This window comes from Tiliqua scincoides, chromosome 3 (genome assembly GCF_035046505.1).
Source record: "Tiliqua scincoides isolate rTilSci1 chromosome 3, rTilSci1.hap2, whole genome shotgun sequence".
NCBI classification, from domain to species: Eukaryota; Metazoa; Chordata; class Lepidosauria; order Squamata; family Scincidae; genus Tiliqua; species Tiliqua scincoides.
In genome coordinates, this window is record NC_089823.1 from 214,562,917 (window position 1) to 214,584,047 (window position 21,131).

General features: G+C 43.3%; 1 protein-coding gene across 1 annotated transcript; it reads right to left on the reverse strand.

The window, feature by feature from the left end:
• Nucleotides 1-355: 355 nt before the first annotated feature.
• Nucleotides 356-13,603, reverse strand: CLRN1 (clarin 1). Its single transcript, XM_066621204.1, has 3 exons — nucleotides 13,261-13,603; nucleotides 4,059-4,238; nucleotides 356-2,176 (listed from the first exon to the last, which is right to left on the reverse strand). Exons 1-3 carry the CDS (start codon nucleotides 13,511-13,513, stop codon nucleotides 1,911-1,913), a joined length of 699 nt encoding a protein of 232 aa, XP_066477301.1. The 5' UTR covers nucleotides 13,514-13,603; the 3' UTR covers nucleotides 356-1,910.
• Between the last annotated feature and the right edge of the window lie 7,528 nt (nucleotides 13,604-21,131).

Consider the following 21,131-nt stretch of genomic DNA (forward strand, 5'->3'; position numbering starts at 1 on the left):
GTGAGGATGTACCATAAAAATGAGATATACTTTTCTTACACAAGTGTACAAAGAGGTAGGTGTGCAATTAAAGGATGCACCATGGTGCGCAATGATTCATATGTATCTATTTTGGTATGCATACACACATATTGGAAAACTGTCAACGGTAGGAACCAGAAGGGATAAAATAAGAAAAGCAGGAGCACAATGGGAGAAATGGCAGGGGTACAAATGGCCGAAAATCTTCCCACTCAGTTATACCAAATGGAACAATAAGGTACTGAATAAGTTATAAGGAGTTCCTACACAGATGTTTTCTTCACCTCTTACTCTTTGTGCCTCCTTCCTGCTGACAATTAATGAAACTACTACAGTAGAAGGGATAGAATTTATTCAATACCTGAAGCATTTGTTTGCAGGTTAGACCTATATTTCCAAAACTGACTGTTATAAAAGTGAAAAAGGAAATACTATAACAGTTTTACAAAATGGACCAAACATTAAATTGAGTTGTTGCATTAAAATAAAGCTTTCGGATAGTACATTTGGGCCCAGGTCTCCAAACACAGTTAAACACACAGCACTAAGGAACTTCTTTGGTAGTGTTTGTAGAAGGAACACTAGCATTTAAATTAACTCTACATTAATACTTGATATTATTCTTAATATTAGTCCCACTTCATGAAATGACACTTATTCTAATTTTCTGGGGCAGATGTTGACATCTTGGCCTTTTCCTGACATATGGATTTTTAATGGTTACAATTCCAATGCATCAACTTCTTCACGTATGAACAAAAATTCTATCCTGTTGCCAAAAGTACTACCTATATTTTGATTTCAACTGAAATTTAGCTTTTTAGACAGCTATTTTCTCTTACTAATTCAGTAACATTACATTCCTTGAACACTCTAGTCTGGGGAAACAAACAATTAAATACTTTGGATGTCATTCCAAATAATGGTTTGTTGTGATGTTTAAATACCATCTATGCAGTAGTGTGTTGCTTAACAGGAATTGGGACCACGATCCCTGTTGTCAAGTAGTACATGGCACAATCTGGGCCCTCTGAAGGGGATGCTCTGCTCCCCTCCCCTTCCCTCCGGTGGGTTGTCTGAGCTTCCCAGAGCTCAGACTGAGGGAAATTGTGTCCCTCACGTGACTTCTGTTTTCACAGAGGAAACCGGAAATCAAGTAACAGACACTATTTCCATCAGTTTGAGTCTTGTAGAGGCAACACACAGATGTGCGCTGCCTCTGGGAGGCTCAGACAACCCTCTGGAGGGGAGGGGAGCAGAGCTCCCCTAGCTTTGGGAGGGTTGGGGTGTGTGCCCCATGACAACCATGTGACCACATGTGGTCATCAGTTATGCAATCCTGTCGTAAGTCAGAAGGTCGCAAAGTAGTGCACACCTGTACTGTAGTTAAAATTTGCCACAAATCAGAATCTAAAACCATGGTTTAAGTCTGGTTTGCAAACCACAGTATGGGCTAACTGTGGTTTGGTGTTGCATAGGAACTGAAAAGTCATCATTTTGGAAGTTATTCTGTCTTTGGAGGTTGATATTTGATATTGTCACTCTGATTCTCAGAGAGGTCAAGGGAAAAGAAACCACAAAAATCATGATTTGTATGTCTGAACCAGAAATAATTCTTTTCCATCTATGCTACAGTTAGCACAAACCATGGTTTGGCATTACATCTGAACCAACCAAATATTTTCCTAGCTAAAAGCAATCATCTATTGAGAGTAACACTTAAGGAATATAACCATTAACACATATTACTCAATTCATTTTTTATGCTGGTATATCACTTTAAATGGCTCTGGCTCATAACATCTTTGTAAAGAACCAGCCCTTATACAGGTGACATCTTCTGGGCTAGGCCAAGTTGAGCCAGTGGTATGAAACTATTCAAAATGTGCCTAGTACATTAGGTCGACTCCTCCATTTGCTGTTTCCGAATCTTTTGACATTGAAAAAGGAAATTCAAATCCAGCGAGGCGGATTAGCAAAATGTTCAGGAAGTGTACAAATGAGCATGCCAGGATGATCCAGAATGAATTTGCAAATTGCTCGCTGTGAGTCTTAAACAGAAAGCTTCCTTCTTTATAATTAGCTATTTTCTCTGAAAGGTGGTGGATTTTAACTTCTGATGAAAAGAGTATCATGATCAGGCAAGCACATGAAACTGAAAGAAAAGAAATGGCAAAGTTACTCTTTTTGTCAGTTTTCTTAAAAAGAAAAAAAGCACATGCAGAGTAGACTCATTCTTCTATTTTTGTTGTATTTCAGTATTTTATAACTCAGCCCTTGCAACTGTGATCCTTTCCAGTGAGCTATACCAGAACCTAGTCCAAGTCTACCTAGAACTGTCTTTTCCACCCAAAATGTCAGGATTTTAATGATCACCTTGCTTACGTGATTGGTCATGGAGACACTGTGTAATAGTTAACCACTTTAAGGTATGTATTCTTGCTGAACTACTCATATATGGGAGAATATCACTGAGCACAATCTAACATTTTCTTAATAATAATACCTAACATTTATGAAGCATATTTTAAATGAGCTACATTACCTGATTGAGGGCCCAATCCTATCCAATGTTCCTGCACTGATGCAGCTGCAATTCATCCCCAAGATAAGAGAACAAAGTTTCCCTTGCCTCGAGGAGGCCTCTGTGACTGTCCCCCCACTGCAGAATTCAGTGCATGCCCCCTTGGCACAGCTGCATCAGCACTGGAAAGTTAGATGGGATTGGGCCCTTATCAACCAAGCAAGATAGGTGAAGGGCCACAGCTCAGCACCTTCTTAGCATGCAGAAAGTCCCGGGTTCCATCTCTAGGTGGGAAAAATCCTGACCCGAATCCCTAGAGAACTGCTGCCACAATGGAGACAACACAGAGCTAGATAGACCAATTTTTTTAAAAAATTTTTTATTTCCAAAATAAAACAACAAATATAAACCAACACGAACTCAATATACAACACAAAAACACACTGTTAGAGGGTGCAGGCAATCATATATCAATATATCTAATCAATCAATACGTCTCCTAATCTTGTTCCTTTTCTAGGTTAGCCTCTAATATCATTTGTCTATCATACCATATCATACCATATGTAATATATCATGTATACAATACATTCATCTAAATGCCCTATCTTATACATCTACAACTTCATTTTCAACCAAGCATAGAATGGTCTCCATTGCTCTATCTGTGTCAGTTTGTGCTGTTGATGGACCAATGTTTTGACTCGGTTTAAGGCAGCTTTCTGTATTCATATGATCCCCATTTTGCCTGTGAAGGCTGATGCTTGCCTTTAGGCCACCTGGTGAATTTGGAGCTAAGGTGAGATGTGAACTGGCAACCTCCCAGTTTCTGACTCACACCATAGCCACTATACTCCTTATTACCTATTTAAATGATTTATTTGCTGCCCTTCTCTATTAAGAACAAGCATAATACCAGCTTTCTTGCCAGTGAACAGGATTAAAATAAAATACCCCAAATAATTTGGTTCTCTCATTTGCTACTGGCAGAGAAACATGTACTTTTAAGATAGGGAAAAGAAGCAAACATTAGGAATAGGTGCATTAGCCCGCAAACTTTTGCTAGTTTCCCACTTCTTTTCATGTTTTATAGCATTCCCCTGTCTATGCTATCACAATAAGAACATGAAATACCATACAACTCTTCCTCCCCAACTCCTCTTCTCTTAGATGTGTTAATAAACTAGCCTAACCAATTAAGAACCCCACAATCTGCCCAATCACTATTATAGACATACCCTTGGCATTTATAAATCAGGCAGCAGCCTCCAGGGCCTCTAAAATGTTTGAGAACTACTGATCTAGTTCAGTGTCATCTCCGAGCTGGCACGTGCCCTCCAGGGATTGTGAAGAGCATTTTCCCTACCTAGACTGAACCTAGAACCACCTCAATGTACAACATACGCTCCAACACTGAGCTTTGGCCCTTCCCCCTCTTACTTTTATTTCTGAGATTCTGAGAAACACAATGGTGATTGTATATTTACATATAGAATTACACTAGAAGACTTACATGAGATGAAGCTCCACAGGTAGAGTCCTAATGGGCCATGCAGTGTTTCATAAGGTTTGCCAAATGCATTGTACATGAAGAACCCTGTTCCAATCAGAGCAAACACCAACAGTGCCAAAGAGAAGAGGATGACGCTGACATGGATACTTGCAGGGATAATTCTGAACAAATCTGGAAAAACTAAAAAGAAATAACCACAGGGTTATACAGGAAGCACTAGGCAAAAATGGCCATTTTTGAAAAATGCCACCTGGTTATTATACTTGATAAAAATGTACTATACAGCATGCAAATGGAGGAGAGATAATTGCTAGCATCTTAAAATTCTACATCAGTGTTTCTCAAACAGTGGTATGGGTAGCACCAATGGTACATGAGGTGGTGACTGGTGGTGCTTACTGGACCCCTGGACACCCGCAGCCCGGCAGCAAGACCAGGAATGTAACACAACAAACAGCGGTAGGAGGCTCAGGTGGACAGATCTAAAGCAGGCTTTTCTACACTTGAAAAAGCCCTCCTGTCCACCCTGAGCCTCTGTTTGTTGTATCATATCTGATCTCCCAACCCAGAAGTAACTGGCAGTGATGTCATCACCGCTTACTTCCGGTGGTACTTTGAATTGGTGGACAATGTGAAGTGGTATGATGGAGGACAAACCTTGAGAAACAGTTATATTGTGTTACACTATTATAAGAACAATTGAAGTTCGGAACATTTTACAGAATTTTGCCAGGTTGTATTTATCAGATAAAGATTGTCTACCTAAACCACAGTCTGCTGTCTTGTTCCTATGTGTATAGATAATTACCATTCTTCACTATCCACTGCAAAAGCTGAGGCCTTGCTTAGTTACACCTGTGTATGGTCCTATCTCTGGGACTGAGATAATGGTAAGAAGGAAGATACGTGTGAGAAGAACAGAACTTTGTGAAAGAGCAACACTGATGCATATCAGATGGCTGTAATGTCAATGGAGACCTATCAGTTTTCTAAGAAATAGAAAAGAATAGATATCGTGGGTACAATCCTTGCAACCTAGGTTGAGTTTGACCTTTCCAGCCTTCAGAGATAGATTGACCTTTTCAGTCTTCAGAGACAGAGGTAAGCTTAAAAATCACTTAGAATAAGACTGAGAAATTCACATTTAAATTTAAGAATGGCTGTTAGACTGGTTCACATACATGAACATGGGACCTCCCCCCCCCCCCCCGGGACAGCAATACCTGAACTTTTGTCTGGTTAGGGACCAGAGTATGAATGAAAGTCACAAATGGATGAATATCAAAGTGCAGCCTTATTTAGCTTGCAAATTTATTTTGGCTGGCGAAAAATAAACATAAGAACACTGGCAAATACCATGGGAGGTTGGATGAAATCAGATGACGGATGAAAGCACGTGGATGAACTTTGTAATGTGGCTATAACTGAAAATGGCTGAAGGAGCAAAGTAATGAAAGTCAAGGTATGGCTGTAATCTTGTAGATCAGTGCTCCCCAGGATCATGTCACTGCCAGGAACACAGCAGGGTTTTTTTTTTACCTCCACATGTGCTGGCCTCTGGGGGGTTGGGTGCAGAGAGCCCCACAAATGCCTCTGCAGGGCTCCCCAGATCTTAGAAAAGTTAAAAATGGTGATCTGAAAACACTTCAGTTTTTTATTGTGAAACTGGAAATGGTTCCTGATTGCTATTTTTTTTTTAACTTTTCTAAGGTTTGGGGAGCCCTGTAGTGGTATCTGTGGGGCTCTCCGCAACCCCCTGGAGCCTGGCACAGGTGGAGGTAAGTGAAACCCCCCCTGTCCCCGTCAGTGGTGCGACTTCCCCCCTCCCCACCCCTTTAGGGGCCAGGGACAAGTGGTTCCCGGGCCGGTGAGTCACAACCCACCAGTTTGGGAACCACTGCTGTAGATGACATAAATCATCTGGATACAATAAGCCCCCTGCTCATAGGTATTAACCAGCAACTGATACATGCTGTAAGATCTCTAGGAGCAGAATCTTACCTGAGCCTTGCAGAAGTGGAGCCTTGTGGATGTAGCCATGTGTTTATCAGACTTTGATGGCTACAGTTTCCCAAGGCTTCCCCAGAGACAAGCAAAGAAGTCTGAGGGGGATTGTTCACTGCCTCTCTTAGCAGCTGCTTTGCACATGCTCTTTTCTCCTAAACAGCGTTTGGAAAAAAACACTGATCAGAGATTGTGTAGCTGGTATGTTACACCCCACAATGACTGATGAGATTTGGCTATGTGGATACCATGGCACTCAGATCAGAGTAGGGCAGGGTTTCTCAACCAGTGGTACTTGTACCACTGGTGGTACTTGCGGTAGTATCTGGTGGTGCATGCAGGACCACTAGATCCCCGCCACCTGGTAGCAAGACCAGCAGTGCAACAAGCAGTGGAGGAGGCTCGGCTTAGCAGGGAGACCTCAAGAGCTCCAGCTTTTTGCATGCTCAGAAAAGCCCTCCCAGCTTCCCTGGGCCTCTTACTAGTGTTTGTTGTGTCATGTCTGGCCTCCCAATCAAGAAGTAACTGGTGATGACATCACCACCAGTCAGGGCCTAGGAGAGGGGGGTAAAGGGGGTAATTTGTACCTGGGCCTAGGGTCAGAAAGGGGGCCCAGGAGCCAAAGGAGGGGGCCCAGAAAGTTCCTGGGATCTGACATTTTCCAATCTCACCGAGACTTACTGCCTGCACGGGATGCACATGGCAGTGACTACTGCCAGAAGCCACATGCACCAGGCCCAGGAATGCATACATTCCTTAACAGTGTCACATCTGGGAGGAAGCTGGCCTGCTCCAGGAGCTCTTTGGCTTGTGGATCTGCTGACCACGAAGGAGTGGATGGGAGCTCAGGGACACAGCTGCGGGGCTCCAGCTACTGCAGAAATGCTGCCCCCACTGCCCCCCCCCACTGTTTCACCACTCCTTCTTTGGGAAGGGGCCCCAAAGAAACTTTGTACCCCCTGATAGAATTTCTCTTGGAGTCCCTGCCACCAGTTACTTCCAGTGGTACTTCCAATATGTGGACCATGTGAAGTGCTACAGTGGGGACAAACATTGAGAAACTATGCCCTAATAAAAGAACATTTCACAGGAATTAGGGTCAAAACATGGAACATGTTCTGCAGCATGGAGGATGTTTTTGCAAAACACCCCCTCCCTGTTTTTGGCTCAGCCCACAGAAATGCATAAGCAGTGGAAATAAACACATATTTAGACCAGTGTGAATTGTGGCTTGCCATAAAAGAGTGATTTTTAAATACTTCTGCACAGTTAGTGACAAAAAGATATTTTAGAATGAGTCTTAGAATGCAGTTTAACTGCTCCAAGTCCACAGGGATATGATTAAACCGATGCTAATAACTCCTTCGAACTGCCTGGCTGTGGTTAGGACATGCTGGGAAAGAGCTATGTAGGCACTTCAAATAAATTTATTTGCCATGTAAATTGTAAATTACCAGCAAATGCATTTATAGTCTGTAATGCAGTAAACTGGGTCAACCTACCCAAGATTTAGCCAACACCGTCTGATTGCCATCACTTTTTGTCTATACATCACTTTTGGTACCATAAGATGGTTTCCCCCATGCAGTTAATCAATGGGAACTTTAAAATGTGCCTATGTGTAACATATGTATTATATAGTGAGATTGAATTCTCCAAACGAGACCTGCAGGCTTTTTATTCTCTGGGACAAGCAATGGTTCTAGCAGTAGAAAAGAGCTGATAATTCAGCCTCAATCAGCTTGTCTGTCTGACTGCATGAAATGGAAATTAGTTAGCCAATACATTTCCCCCATAACCCTTATTTGCTGATGCAGTGTGCTTTTGGATGGGGCTGTTAACTGTGGCGGCGGCACCAAAGTTGTCTGCAATAAATTAGGAAGAAAATTGTCTCTTGCCATACAACTTTTAAAATCAAGCGCATAACACAGACATGCTCCATACTGCAGCCCCTGGGCCATATCTGACCTGCCACAAGATTTTATGCAGCAATGTGTCTTTTTTGTCATGGCATTTGCTAATGTTTGACATTTTTACTCCTTGTATATAATTTCTCAGCTGCAGAAATGATTTCTTTGTAATTGTAACGTCTCTTTGGTTCTGAATCATATCATGCTGATTACAAAAAGACCCAAGCAAAACTCATCCATTCATTTAAATTTCATTCATTCATTTATAAAACTGATTTTTCTTGGCCCGTGAAAATGTAGAAAATATATGATGTGACCTTGATGTGGCCCTTGTACTGAAAAGTTTGGAGATCCCTGGTATAACATATAAATATATGTTAATATTAAACCCATCAGTAGCACTGACAGGCTTAACTTTTAAAAAGAGCAGCCAGATTAGCCATCCCCATAGACTGGAACCACAGTGGGAGAAAAAGAGACTTTAACCCCACCCCTTACCATGATCCTGATCCAGATCTGGGCTCCTGTGCCTCAGTGCCTGCTATTTGTTTGGAAATAAAAAGTTTACATTGGTGCCAATTCCTTTTCCCCTATCCTATTTGTACCACATGGAATGCCTGCTCAATTTTTAGAAATAGAAGGGGGCTGTACTCAGAGCTTTATGGCTAGTGTCATGAAAGGTGAGCAGGAGTAAATTTTCAGGCCATGCTTTGATCTTGGTGCATTGGGATTGGTTGATCCCCAAGGGCCAATCAGATGTTTAGGAAGTTTTGGTGTTGCAATCTCAGTGGTGCCTTCAGCACATGGATGGAATGCACTTGCAGAAGAAACAGGATGCTGATCATGTAGAACATGAGACGCTGAAGTGTGACTGCCAGAATCTCCTGCTTAAGACCTCCCATACTGGTCTACAACTGGATTTTCAGTAGCTGGGTTGTGCCTACATTGCCCTTGTGCAATGTGTCATCCCTTCTCATGACTAGCAAAATGAGGGGCACTTATGCAGAGATGAGCCTAATTAAACAAAGCTGCAGAATTCTTTTCTTTCTTTTTTTGGTGCAGAATTTGATCTTGCTTTTTTTTAAAGCACAATCTTGGTTACATGTATTGAAACAATCTTTAGTGAGCTTAGTGTCATGCCACACACACACACACTCCTCTGAATGCTATAGGTCGTTTTCCTTGATAGCTATATTGGGAACTTTTACATATCATTAAAGTTTTATAGGTGACTATCAGGGAAAATTTAATCCTGCAGCCATTTTACCCTGGAAGCAAAACTGTCCCTTCATTATAATGAATGAATTCGTGCACCAGTGGCCTTTAGAAAATGAACTGCTGACCCAGAAACCGAGGAGAGCCAGAGCAAATGAAGCAGAAGGCTTTCCTGAGCCTGAATGGGTTTTACAGGCGGAAGCAAATTCGCTTCACAGTTAAAAGAGATATGGTGGCCAGAATAGAGGATGTTTAATGGGAGAAAATATAGGACAAAAACAAGGCAGATGATTTAGTCCATTCTTTCTCTGCAGGCTAGTACTGTGCTTTGACGCATTAACATGCAAATACTGTGCATAAATTCTACTATTTCCTGGTACATTTAGAGTAAGGTAGAGAGACTTATGAAGCTGCCTTATTTTGAGTCAGAGCACTGGACCGTCTCAGGCTACAATCCTATCCACTCTCACCTGGAAGTAAGCCCCATTGACTATAATGGAACTTACTTCTGAGTAGACATGCATAGGATTGGGCTCTAAGTTAGTAGTGTTCACAGTGGATCTCCATGGTTTCCCAAGACGTGGTATCCTTCCTTTCCCAGCCTTAGTTGAAGATGCCGAGGATGCAAGCAGAGTAAACACTCTACCACTGAGCTGCTGCAACAGTTCCCCAGTTTGTGTGAGTATTGGCGTGGTGCAGTGAACCCCACCACACCTAATGTTTCTCAGGGTGTAATGAAACCTGACATAGAAGGTGTATGAAGGCACATGGGACATACGTCTGTGCCCAGTCTTGCTGCTGCTGCTTCAATTCCACTTCGCTTCCCTACCTCTGTGACTGCTGTCATGAGTCACGTTACTTTGGATTGATGGTTTATGATTGATGATCCCTTGTGAGAGCACAAGTATCTCCAATCCCAGACTTGCTCCTACAAGAACTTATATAGCATCAGTCAAGGTACTGAACACCCAGGAAGGTCCCATTTTCAACTGGTATGTCACATGGACAGCAATTTGCTCTGTGGCAGCTAGAGCAGAATCCTGTGTTGGGCTGCCAGCTTCAGATCTTATAGGATTCCTGGACCTTTTAGAGTTATTTAGAACAGTGTTTCTCAAGGTTTGACCTCCACCGTACCACTTCACATGGTCCACCTATTTGAAGTACCACCAGATGTAACTGGCAATGCCATCATTGCCAGTTACTTCTGGGTTGGGAGACCAGATACAACGTGACAAACACCAGTGAGAGTCTCAGGGTAGTTGGGAGGTGAGCATGGAAAAGCATGCTTTGGAGCTCTGCCCACCAAGCCAATCCTCCTGCAACTGTTTATGGTGTCCTGGTCTTGCCACCGCAAGTCAGGTGTCCAAGGGTTCTGCGAGTACCACCAGACACCACCTCAAGTACCACTGGTGGTACCCATACCACTGGTTGAGAAACACTGATTTAGAAGGAAGAGTTTCACCAGATCCATCCTTTCCCACCAATTTATTGTATGAGGGATAAAGGAAAAAGACATTCCTATGTATGTTTACTTAAAAGTAAGCTTTTGCTGGGCCTTGCACTGCCAGAACACATGCTCTGGCAGCGCAAGGCCCTTTATGGTGGCATGAAAGCTGGTACCACTGATGTCCTGCACTTCTGGCCATTTACATGTGCCAGATGCTCCTGAAGATTGTGCTGGTGCTGGTAAATTGGCAGTGGGGATAAAGAGGGGAGTTTAGGGGCATTCTTGTGGCAGGGAGGATGAGGGCAGGGGATGAAGAGCAAGCTGGAGGGGGTGGATCCTGCCAGCAAAGACCCACAGTGGATCATCCTTGATCTTCTAGCCGACCCTGCCTCCTTCCTCTCAGGCTTATGCAGCTATACTGGTAAGGGTCCAAGGAGACACATAGGCAGCCAGAACGCCTACCCAGAGATAATTTTTAAAAGACTTGGGGTTGACCTTCTGATTATTTTCTCTACCATGGCATGCAGGTATTTTCTCTACCATTGGCATGGCTGCATGCGATAGGATGGCGGGGGATAGGATTGGGCTGTTTATCCCAAATAAGTGTGGACAGGGTAGCAACCTCAAAAGTCCAGGAATCCACTTAGTCTCTGTTTGTGGTTACCCCACTGGTAGAATAATTCTCTTCTCCACTGGCCAAAACCTCATTTTACTACAGTAGCAACATAAGGGGCCACACTGAGTACACTCATGGCCCAATCCCACTGAGGACCTGGGCCAGCAGAACACACATTCTGCTGACATGCGCTACTGCAAGTGTTGAAAAGTGCTTTGTGGCAGTACAAGGCCCAGGCACTCTGGCAGGAAGGCTGGAGACTTCCTGCTGATACTGGGGGAGGGATAAAGACCAGCTGAATCAGATAAGTTCATTGTAGGGGTGGGGGTGGGCTGGAACAGGGAGGAGATAGGGCAGGTGTGGGCCAGCAACATACATCGTGGAGGTGGAAGGTGAGGCAGTGATACCCTGCTAGGGGTCTTTGAAAAGTATTGCTACCACTGCCAAAGCTGTGAGGGTGCAAACACAACTCATGTGCTCTGAGCGGCTGGAGCGTTTGGGTTGGCTTGTGCAATCACAGCTTTAGCAGTGGCAGCACTTTTCAAAGAACTTTGGTGCGGCGCTTCTGCCTCACCTTCCATCCCCACACCGCTCATCCCTGGTGTGGACTGATTGGGCCTGGGAGGGAGTCAGGATCAGTGGCACCAATTGTCTGTCACTGTCTTGAGTGAGAGAGTGCAAAGGGACCCCCCAGTGTAGGACTTTGCTGCAGGACCCAAGTGACCTAGTGCTGGCACAGCTGATAAGTTGTTCAGATAGTTCCATGACCTTCATAAGCAGAAAGTTCAACTACTGCTCTTTTTAGCAGACCACTATACAAATTCATAGCTACCTCCAGCCTAAACGTAGAAGATCAACATACCATGACAGGGGTGGGGGATTAATAATCAGGAGAATTTTCAGAATGGCTAAGCCTGCTACAGGATTTAATTAGATGATGCAGTTCTTAGTAATAACCTATATAAATTTGGTCTGCAAAAAATAGAATACAGTCGATCATTTTCATGTATCTAGTTTATAAAATGCACCAAAAGTGACTCATGAAAGTGGCATGCAAATTGCTTGCAAATTATTTCTGGGAAGAAAATAAATGTTATGTGGCATGTGATGAGCTTATGTACAGATGCCCCCTTTTCCCTTTTTAATATGGTGTTCTGCTTATATGTGGGTGTGAGTGACCATTTTAACTATTTTTTCTTCCAGAAGACAAATAGGTAAACAATTGTCATTCCAAACAATAGGCACAATTGTCATTCCTTGAAACTCTGAGCCTGTCAATCTCATACAGCACAATAAACCTTGCACTTATCCCACTTAAAAGCTGTAATCCTATACATTCTTTGTCCTAAGTAACCACTGAGCTTGGTGGGACTTACTTCTGAATAAAACTTCATAGGATCGGCTGTGGCATTTAGGTTTTTTCTTTCTCATGCTCTACTTCTCTAGAATGCCGATAAGTATCTCCACAAGCTCTCTCTCTCTCTCTCTCTCTCTCTCTCTCTCTCTCTTTCTCTCTTTCTGTGCGCGCACATGTGCATGGGTTCCTTTCCCATTAATTTCAGGTGAAAAGATAAAGCACTATCTTGAAAAAAAAAATAGAATCCATGTCTACTATGGGTTGCATGTCTATGCATGTCTACGCAGAAGTATCCCAGTATAGTCAATGGGGCTTACTTCCAGGTAAATCTGGCTAGAATTGCAGCCTAAAGCTGCACTCCCATGCCTGCTTGCTTGAGAGTAAGTCCTTCTGAACACAGGGGGCCTTACGTCTGAGTAAGCACACATAGGATCAGGCTGCAGGACTTTTTCGTCATCTAAAAGGAAATTATGTTAACATAATTATGTAACATTAAATGTTGATTGAAGAAACACATGATCTATATGACTGTAACATAATTTCATATTTTTGATTTGAGAATTCTTTGCAAGAAAAAGGAGCATGCACTTATCTGCCTGACCAGGATAGCATGCACCAAAGTACTAAATAATTCAGATGCCATTGTTACTTACATGAAAACCGAAAAGGTCTCCCTCCAAGCCCGCATTGTCTAACCCTCTCCCCATAGAAAAGTCCATACTGAATTTCACCAATAAACTTCTCCAACTCTTGTCCAGTGGCGTTTACAAGCAGTGCGCCGGTTTTGCAGAGTATTGTTCCCGTGATCCACAGCTGAGTCCCTATGGCTGCTGCAATGCTCAAGGCACAAGCAAAACTTAACATACCAGCTATGCAGAAAACAACTTTCTTCTGTTGGGCTGGCATAAATAATCCTGAATGGCAGACAAGCCACTTGAAAATATAGTCCCAAATAAAACCGTTAGCCAAGTATTTGTTTCAGCATATCCTCTCCGTTACTTGAGAACAAAGGTTTAAGATAACAGATGGAACCCTCTGGGTAATTTGATAAATGCCTCCCCTTTTCACAGCCCTTTGCCTGATTGGGTGATCTGCAAGTTCCAGAAACAGACTTGGCTCGCCAATTAAGTTAGCAACTGTGCAAAGAAGTTAACGTAGGTTGAAAATTTCAGGGAGCTTTAAAAGTTAGCACCACAGAATATTTTCTGATTTTTCGTCCAGGTTGTTGACGAAGCATGCATGCAAAAGACTTTGGTGTCATCTATTGTACATGCTTTATAATATTTTAAAATCAAAACGCAGCTGACAGTACAGTAGTCTGTGGTGGTCGGTGTATTTAGATGGGGCACTTGAAAGAAGAGTAGTTGGGGCAATTACTGCCTGACTATTCACCACAAAGCAGTTAAGTCTGAGTGTTCCACTTCTGTGAATCCAAATAACTCAACATAGCTGATGTATAAATTGGGCTGTCTGTCATTGCAAAATGGTTTCAGTCAATATGTTCCATTTTTAGGGCAGTCAGAAATTTGCCTCAATGGGGTGATTATAGGCTTATTTCAGAAACTCATGTATTTTCTAGATCTTGTGGCACAATCCTATGGGCTGTGTGTGCTGCAGTAAAGGTGTGTACGACAGCATACATGTTTTTCTAGTGCTATACTGTGTAGCCATTTTAGAAGTGCTGCCTCCACCGATGGCCTGCTCCAATCCAGGTAAGCCAACATGGAAGGCAAGCAATGGCTGGGAGGGTAGGCTGGCGATGGATAGGAGACAGAAGAGGGAAGGGGTTGGATGGAATAGAGGGAGGGTGGGAGGCAGATCAGGGGAGCTTCCCTGATCTTTCCCTGATCGCTCTCTCTTATTTTTCTTAGATTTACGCCAGCAAAGTAGCTGGTGTAGATCTAAGGAAACATGTTGGGGATGCTTACCCTAAAGTAAGGGAACAAAAGTTGCCTTGAGGAACCTGTTTGTCCTCTTTACCTTGAGAAGAACTCTGTGACTGCTTCCCCACCATAGGCATGGTGTTCCACACCCACACCCAGCATGTGTTCCATTGGCACAGCTGCATTGCCAGCCGGAGGGGGGTGTAGTTAAGTGGGCTCTTAGTCATACTTATATCAGTCTTTTGTGAATATTCCAGGACATGTATAATAGTGGCATATATTTATTCAATGTGTGCCTGACCCAAATTAAATCATTCCCCAAGAGCTTGCTCCATAGCAACCACATTAGAACTTTAACAGAAGTGCACCAAGAGCTATGCTAGTTCAGTGTCATCAGACATTACATTACGGCACACTCTGGGCAAGGTTGTGTAAACTTCACAGACAGATATATAGCTACATATATTGCTGATGACCTTCTTGGTGCCTCTTCTCAGGCAGCACTCCAGAGGTGATGTAATACACACCTGTTTTGGTTGGCATTTGGAGTAGTGATGTAGTTTTCTTTGCTGTTCGTTGTCTTATTTCTTTTATAGATTTTATTGTGTTCGGTATTGTTGTGTGTCCCTCTGAGTGCAGGAAAGACTGCTTATAAATGATCTTAATAAATAATGCTAATACACTGACTAATGGCTAGTTCCAGGGTTCAGGAGGCCCTTACCAAATTGTCCTCTATGGGCACTCTCTAGCTGAATGAGCTTGAAGATGCTCTTTACACTCTCACATAATACCAGAACCAGGGGGCATCCACTAAAATTGAGTGTTGGGCGGGTTAGGACAGACAAAAGAAAATATTTCTTTACTCAGCGTGTGGTCGGTCTGTGGAACTCCTTGCCACAGGATGTGGTGCTGGCGTCTAGCCTAGACGCCTTTAAAAGGGGATTGGACAAGTTTCTGGAGGAAAAATCCATTATGGGGTACAAGCCATGATGTGTATGTGCAACCGCCTGATTTTAGAAATGGGTTATGTCAGAATGCCAGATGCAAGGGAGGGCACCAGGATGAGGTCTCTTGTTATCTGGTGTGCTCCCTGGGGCATTTGGTGGGCCGCTGTGAGATACAGGAAGCTGGACTAGATGGGCCTATGGCCTGATCCAGTGGGGCTGTTCTTATGTTCTTACGTTCTTATGAAGAGAGCTGCTCCACCAACCTGACACAATGCCTATAGGCACATGGGTGGTATCAGAGATCTGCAGGGAGTGCTTTTAGGCCACTGACAGCTGCCCAGCAATGCCAACTCTTGAAGCCAGCTCTGAAACTTGACATCTGTTTAAATAAATATGTTGAAAATGGAGTTTTCTAAACTGATGCAAATGTATTGGCTGACCATTCTTGCAACCAGGGCTGGACCGTCTATGACGTTGATTGAGGTGGTTGCCTCAGGCAGCAGAAGAGCAAGGGGAGCCCACCTTTGTCTGCCAACTTACCTCCCCTGCTCTTCCTCCTCTCTCTCCAGATTAGAAAAGGAAGAGGAGGATGGAGCAGAAGTGGAAGTGTGGAGAGATGAGAGCTAGCTAGAATGTTTCTGTGGTTCTAGCTGATCACACTCTTCTTCTCCACACTACCTTTCTCATTCTGTCCCCTGCTTCCTTTTCCAAGAGGGACTGGGAGGAATAGAGGAGCAGTATCTCTAAGGTTTGCATCACCTGGTGCGGGAGGAGCAGCATATCACCCCCATGATGGACCTCCTCCCAAGCAGTGGGCGGGACAATGACCCGGGTGGTGGGCGTGGTGATGTACCATTGCCTCCCCCTACTGTTTTTTTTCGGCTATACCTTTTGATATAACACAGATATTTCAGTACAGTTTGTTTTGTTGCATTCTGTTGTAAATTATGCATTGAATGATATATAACATGATGGTATTATTCCTACAAATTGTGGTTTTAGCAATTTTGGTCACTAGTGCGCGTCCCCCCCCCACCTTACTAACACCTTATTGATTCCATGCTGCTTCATAATAACATCTCCTTGGCTCTTCGAACAATCAATCTCATTGGTCTGTTTTGAATTCAGGAAACATACTTTTTGTTACATAAGACAGCTGCATTTTTGTTTTCTGGTTTTTTGCCCATAACTTTTGATAAAATTGAGATATTTCACTCCTTTTTTTCACTGCATTCTGCTGTAAATTATGCATTGAATGGTACATAACATGATGAAATTATTCCTAAAAGCCGCGATTTTAGCAATTTGGGTCACTAGTGTGCATCATCCCCTTGTGCACATCACCTGTTGCGGCCCGCACCCCCCGCTTCCCCCTAGTGACACCACTGGAATAGAGGATGGCACCTTACGTTGTTAAGGAGGGCAGCATTTGGTATTACAATTTGTGCAAACACCCTGCTTGCAAGAGGATTATATCTATCATTTTGTAAATTATTGTCTCTGTTGTGAATTCCTTTCTTATATTTTATGATAAAAATAAAACTTTGCAACTTGACTTATGTTTGCAGGGTGTATTCAAAACATATCATAAGAATACCTAGACACTGATTTATGCCAAAATATCCAAGGACATTGGCAAAATAGACCTTCATAGATTATGTTCAAAATCTGGTATTTACATGTTCAATATTTACAAAATTTTGTAAAATAAAATTTATGTAAAGCTTGAAATACGGTATTTTATCACAGGTAATACCATAGTCCTTTTATTTTATTTTGCACAAAACAACTGTGAAACAGAAATGGTTACTCTATTGATTTATGCAAATAGGACTTAAATCAGGCCTGAGCCTTAGAAAAAGCAAGAATAGCCTTGTCGTCTATTATTAATTCCAGAGCTCAGCCTTGGAATAGGTGATCTGGTAATGAAGAAGAGAATTCCTCTGAGTTAATGCGGACGATATTTCACTCCTCTTGCCCAGTGTACCCTGACATACCTGAGATTAGAAGATGGTGTTTCTAGGTCAGAAGTGTAAGATCCAGGTCAGATGTAACACCGCTGACATCTTCTACACATATTATAGGGAAAACATTTCAATGAATGCAATGTCTGGAATGTGTTCTTGTCTGTTTATTGTTGCAGCACTGGCCGTATGCATGGCAGTAGTGGTGTAGCTAGAGCGGGTGCAAAGCACTAAGTTTTGCAGGTAGCCTCACCACAGCATGCAAGTGGCCCCTCCCCCTCCCCTTGGGACCCATCTGGGCAGGGGGAGCAAAACGGAGGCGTATGCATTCCACAAGGAATGGCTCCAAAGGGAAGGGGGAAGGGCCACTTGCACACCACAGTGAGGCTCCCTGCAGAACTTAGTGCTTTGCACCCCCTCTAGTTACACCACTGCATGGCAGCTTACAAAGGTATGTAGGTGAAAACAGGCAGTACCTGTCCCCAAGGCACATACAATCTAAAATAGAAAATGTTACATGAGAGGAAAAGAAGGGAGAGATAAGGGGAGGCAAGGATGTATGTGGGCAAACGCAGTAAATGGTCCTGGTCCCTGCCCACCCGCTCCTGCGAATGCCCACTGCTTGCTCTCCCCGTCCCCAAACGCCTCCCTCCTGCCTCCTCCTCACTCTCCCCATGCCCCTCCAATCCCCTGCATCAGCCAAGCTTGGCTGATGCAACTCACTCTTCTTCCAGGGGCTCGTGTCGGCATGGGGAGGCCAGCACACATCAATGTGCCAGCCTACCTCCCCAGAAAGCAGTGCAAAAGTGCCTTATGGCACTTTTGCGACACTTTCAGGCCAGCGCAAGGGACTTACGAGTCCCTCGTACATTGAACATAAGAACAGCCCCACTGGATCAAGCCAAAGGCCCATCTAGTCCAGCTTCCTGTATCTCACAGTGGCCCACCAAAGTGGCCCAAGTGACTTTTAGGACTGCGCCCTTAGAAACGTGCTTCTGGTTTTCGTGAAAAATTGTGTCTCAGACCACATCCAGGATGTGATCAGAAGACTCTTCCAGTCACATCCAGGTGGTACAGGTTGGTCTACCTGATGTGGGTCGGGACCCGTGTTGGGTCAAATCTGCAGATCCAAACCAGTGGATATGGATGACCAACCTGGATATGAGTTATGCTGTGAGGTTTCCTAAGTGATAGCCTACTTCTGCGGTTCTCAAACTCCCTGGGAGTTCAAGCACTTCAGTAAGTCTTTGCAGGGGAGGGGAGAGGCGGCAGGGGCAGGGGAAGGCAGTGACACAGTCCCCAGGATCGCTTCGCTAAGGGGGGGTGGTGGTGCAGGGACTGGCATTTACTTACCAGTTCCTGCTGCAGTCTCCCAGGGGTGTGGGGAGCCCTGTGTGAGCATCTGCAGGGCTCCTCAGGTCTTAAAAGTGATAGTGCAGTGATTGTGGTCCGCCTCTGCAAAACTGGAAGACCTGGGGAGCCCTGCAGACGCTTGCGCAGGGCTCCCTGCACCCCCGAGAGGCTGTAGCAGGAACTGGTAAGTAAAGGGCCCTCTGGCTGGGGTGTCGCAATGTCCCAATTTGAGAAGCCCTGGCATATTTCATCAGGTGCATACAAAGGGGCTGAGAATGTCTACCCAGGAGCTGAGGTGACAGTGGGGGGTGAATTTAACTAGCGAGTGGAAGCTGTTCAGCAGTGAAGCTGAAGAAAACAGGAATACTGAATGGGCCTGAACTGAGTTGTTCTATTGAAACATCAACTATTTGTAGGCTCCATTGTAGTATTATTCCAGCCTGCATCTATGTGATTGAAACTTTGTATAGGCACAGAAGAAAGCCATCCAAGCCTTGAATGTACTAATTAAAACGCTAAATTAATATTTATGCAACCTGTCAGGTGAGGAGATTTCACGAAGCTCTATACCCAGAAGCAACAATTTTATGAACAGTAATTGCTCTCCTAAATCAAGTTTCTGCACTGCAACATTACTCAAAATTTGATGGCAAACATGAACATTTAATATTACTGTTCGGAATTAAAATCCACAGTCAAGGGCAAGCTTTGAGGTATATAATGAGTTTTACTGTAATGCATTGTCCTTAATTTTTTTTTGTTGCACAGCAAATTATGCAATCTCTAATGTACAATGTAATCCATGTTGGAAGGGATAATATGGTTTGAGTCAAAGGTTTGTCTATAGAAAGCTATATTGCTGCTTAGGTTAACTGGCATCATGATTGTTCTGTGACTATCTGCATTTGAGGCTTTAGTTAATACCCAGCATTCAAATGGCTGCAAGTTACCAGAGCTCATTGAAAACACATTAGTTGGTTCCTATTCGATGTTTCTCAATGCACTGTGAACATTCAGTGTGAACTTTCCCAGGCTAATATAACCAGTGACGATTTGCTAAAAGTGCATGGGATCAGAGTTGCCTGAAAGCCAGACACTCTGCTTTGGAATTCTTCCTTAATCTCAACTGCCAAATGAATGCGCGCTGTCTGAAGTAATGCAGCACCAAGAGCAGTCACACTGCACATGTCCAGAAGCACCCTCTTCTGTGTTAGTCCTGAAACATCAGAACAAATGAGCACTGGCACTGAAAGCAAGTTCCAGGATTGAGCCCTGTTAAATGTTTGTTCAGATTAAGTTGAGCATATAGGTCAGCCTTAAAAGCTTTTTCTGCTGCTACATCAGCACAAACTGATCACCAGAAGGTTGCAGATTGGAAACATTTAGCTTTTTCCAGAGTAGCCATAAATAACAGCATGATTCTTCATCTTCTTAAGTAAGGTTAATAAATAGGAATAACCACCTTCAAAAATTCTATTTTGCTTCCTTCTGCAAGATAATTTATATATTTACACACACATGCGCAACATGGGGACACACACACACAGAGGGGAGGTCATTTATGTCCTTACAGTTCGAGACCTTCATAGATATATCTCAGTACATATATATTTTTTTACCTGGAGTCACATCTTCTGAATTTTTAAGCCTAAAGCATCCCTAAGTACAACCCATCACTACAAGTTAGATACGTTTATTTAAAAAAACAAACATTTATTTAAAAAACAACATAATTTCATCCAGCATTTCAGTGGCTATTGGTATTGTTAACTAGAATTCTTGTATACTCTTGCCAGACTAGTTTTACATAATCTTCTAGTTATGTACTAGAAGACTCTCTACTCTCTACTAGTCTAGAGACTAGTTAAAATTGGACCTTAAAAATTCTTTGGATACACTTGCTCTATCAAGAACCAAAGGTAGCTGAATAGAATTGAGACAATGAATGAAACTGTAATTCAATGGCGCCCCCTAGGCACTTTCACATTAGGTTCCCATATGGTTCCGCTTGATCCAAAATCACCCAAAGACATCCTAAATTTCTTTAGATCTTAGGGAATCAAATCTAAACTGGGTCAACACAAACATATTCAGAGACATGGGGCCCAATCCTATCAAAATTCCTCCACAGATGCACATGCACCAAGGAGGCACACACTATATCCTGGTTGGGGAGGGGGAGCAGCTGCAGTTCCCTTCTTAGGGTAAGGGAACTTTTGTTACTTTGTCCTGGGAAAGCCTCCATTTTTGCTGTGGGAATCCAGGATTCTGTGCCAGCTATTTTGCTGGCGCAGAACTGAGGAGAGTAAGGGAAATGGAGAGGGTAGGAGGATAGGATATGGCCGTACACAGGTGCCAATCCCATCCCTGTTCTACC

Coding starts and splice junctions, on each gene's coding strand:
- CLRN1 (XM_066621204.1), bottom strand. CDS start 13,513: ATGCCAGCCCAACAGAAGAAAGTTGTTTTCTGCATAGCTGGTATGTTA. Junction 4,239..13,260: donor GAGACCTTTTCGGTTTTCAT/GTAAGTAACAAT, acceptor ATTTCTTTTTAG/TTTTTCCAGATTTGTTCAGA. Junction 2,177..4,058: donor CCTGTGGAGCTTCATCTCAT/GTAAGTCTTCTA, acceptor CTTTTCTTTCAG/TTTCATGTGCTTGCCTGATC.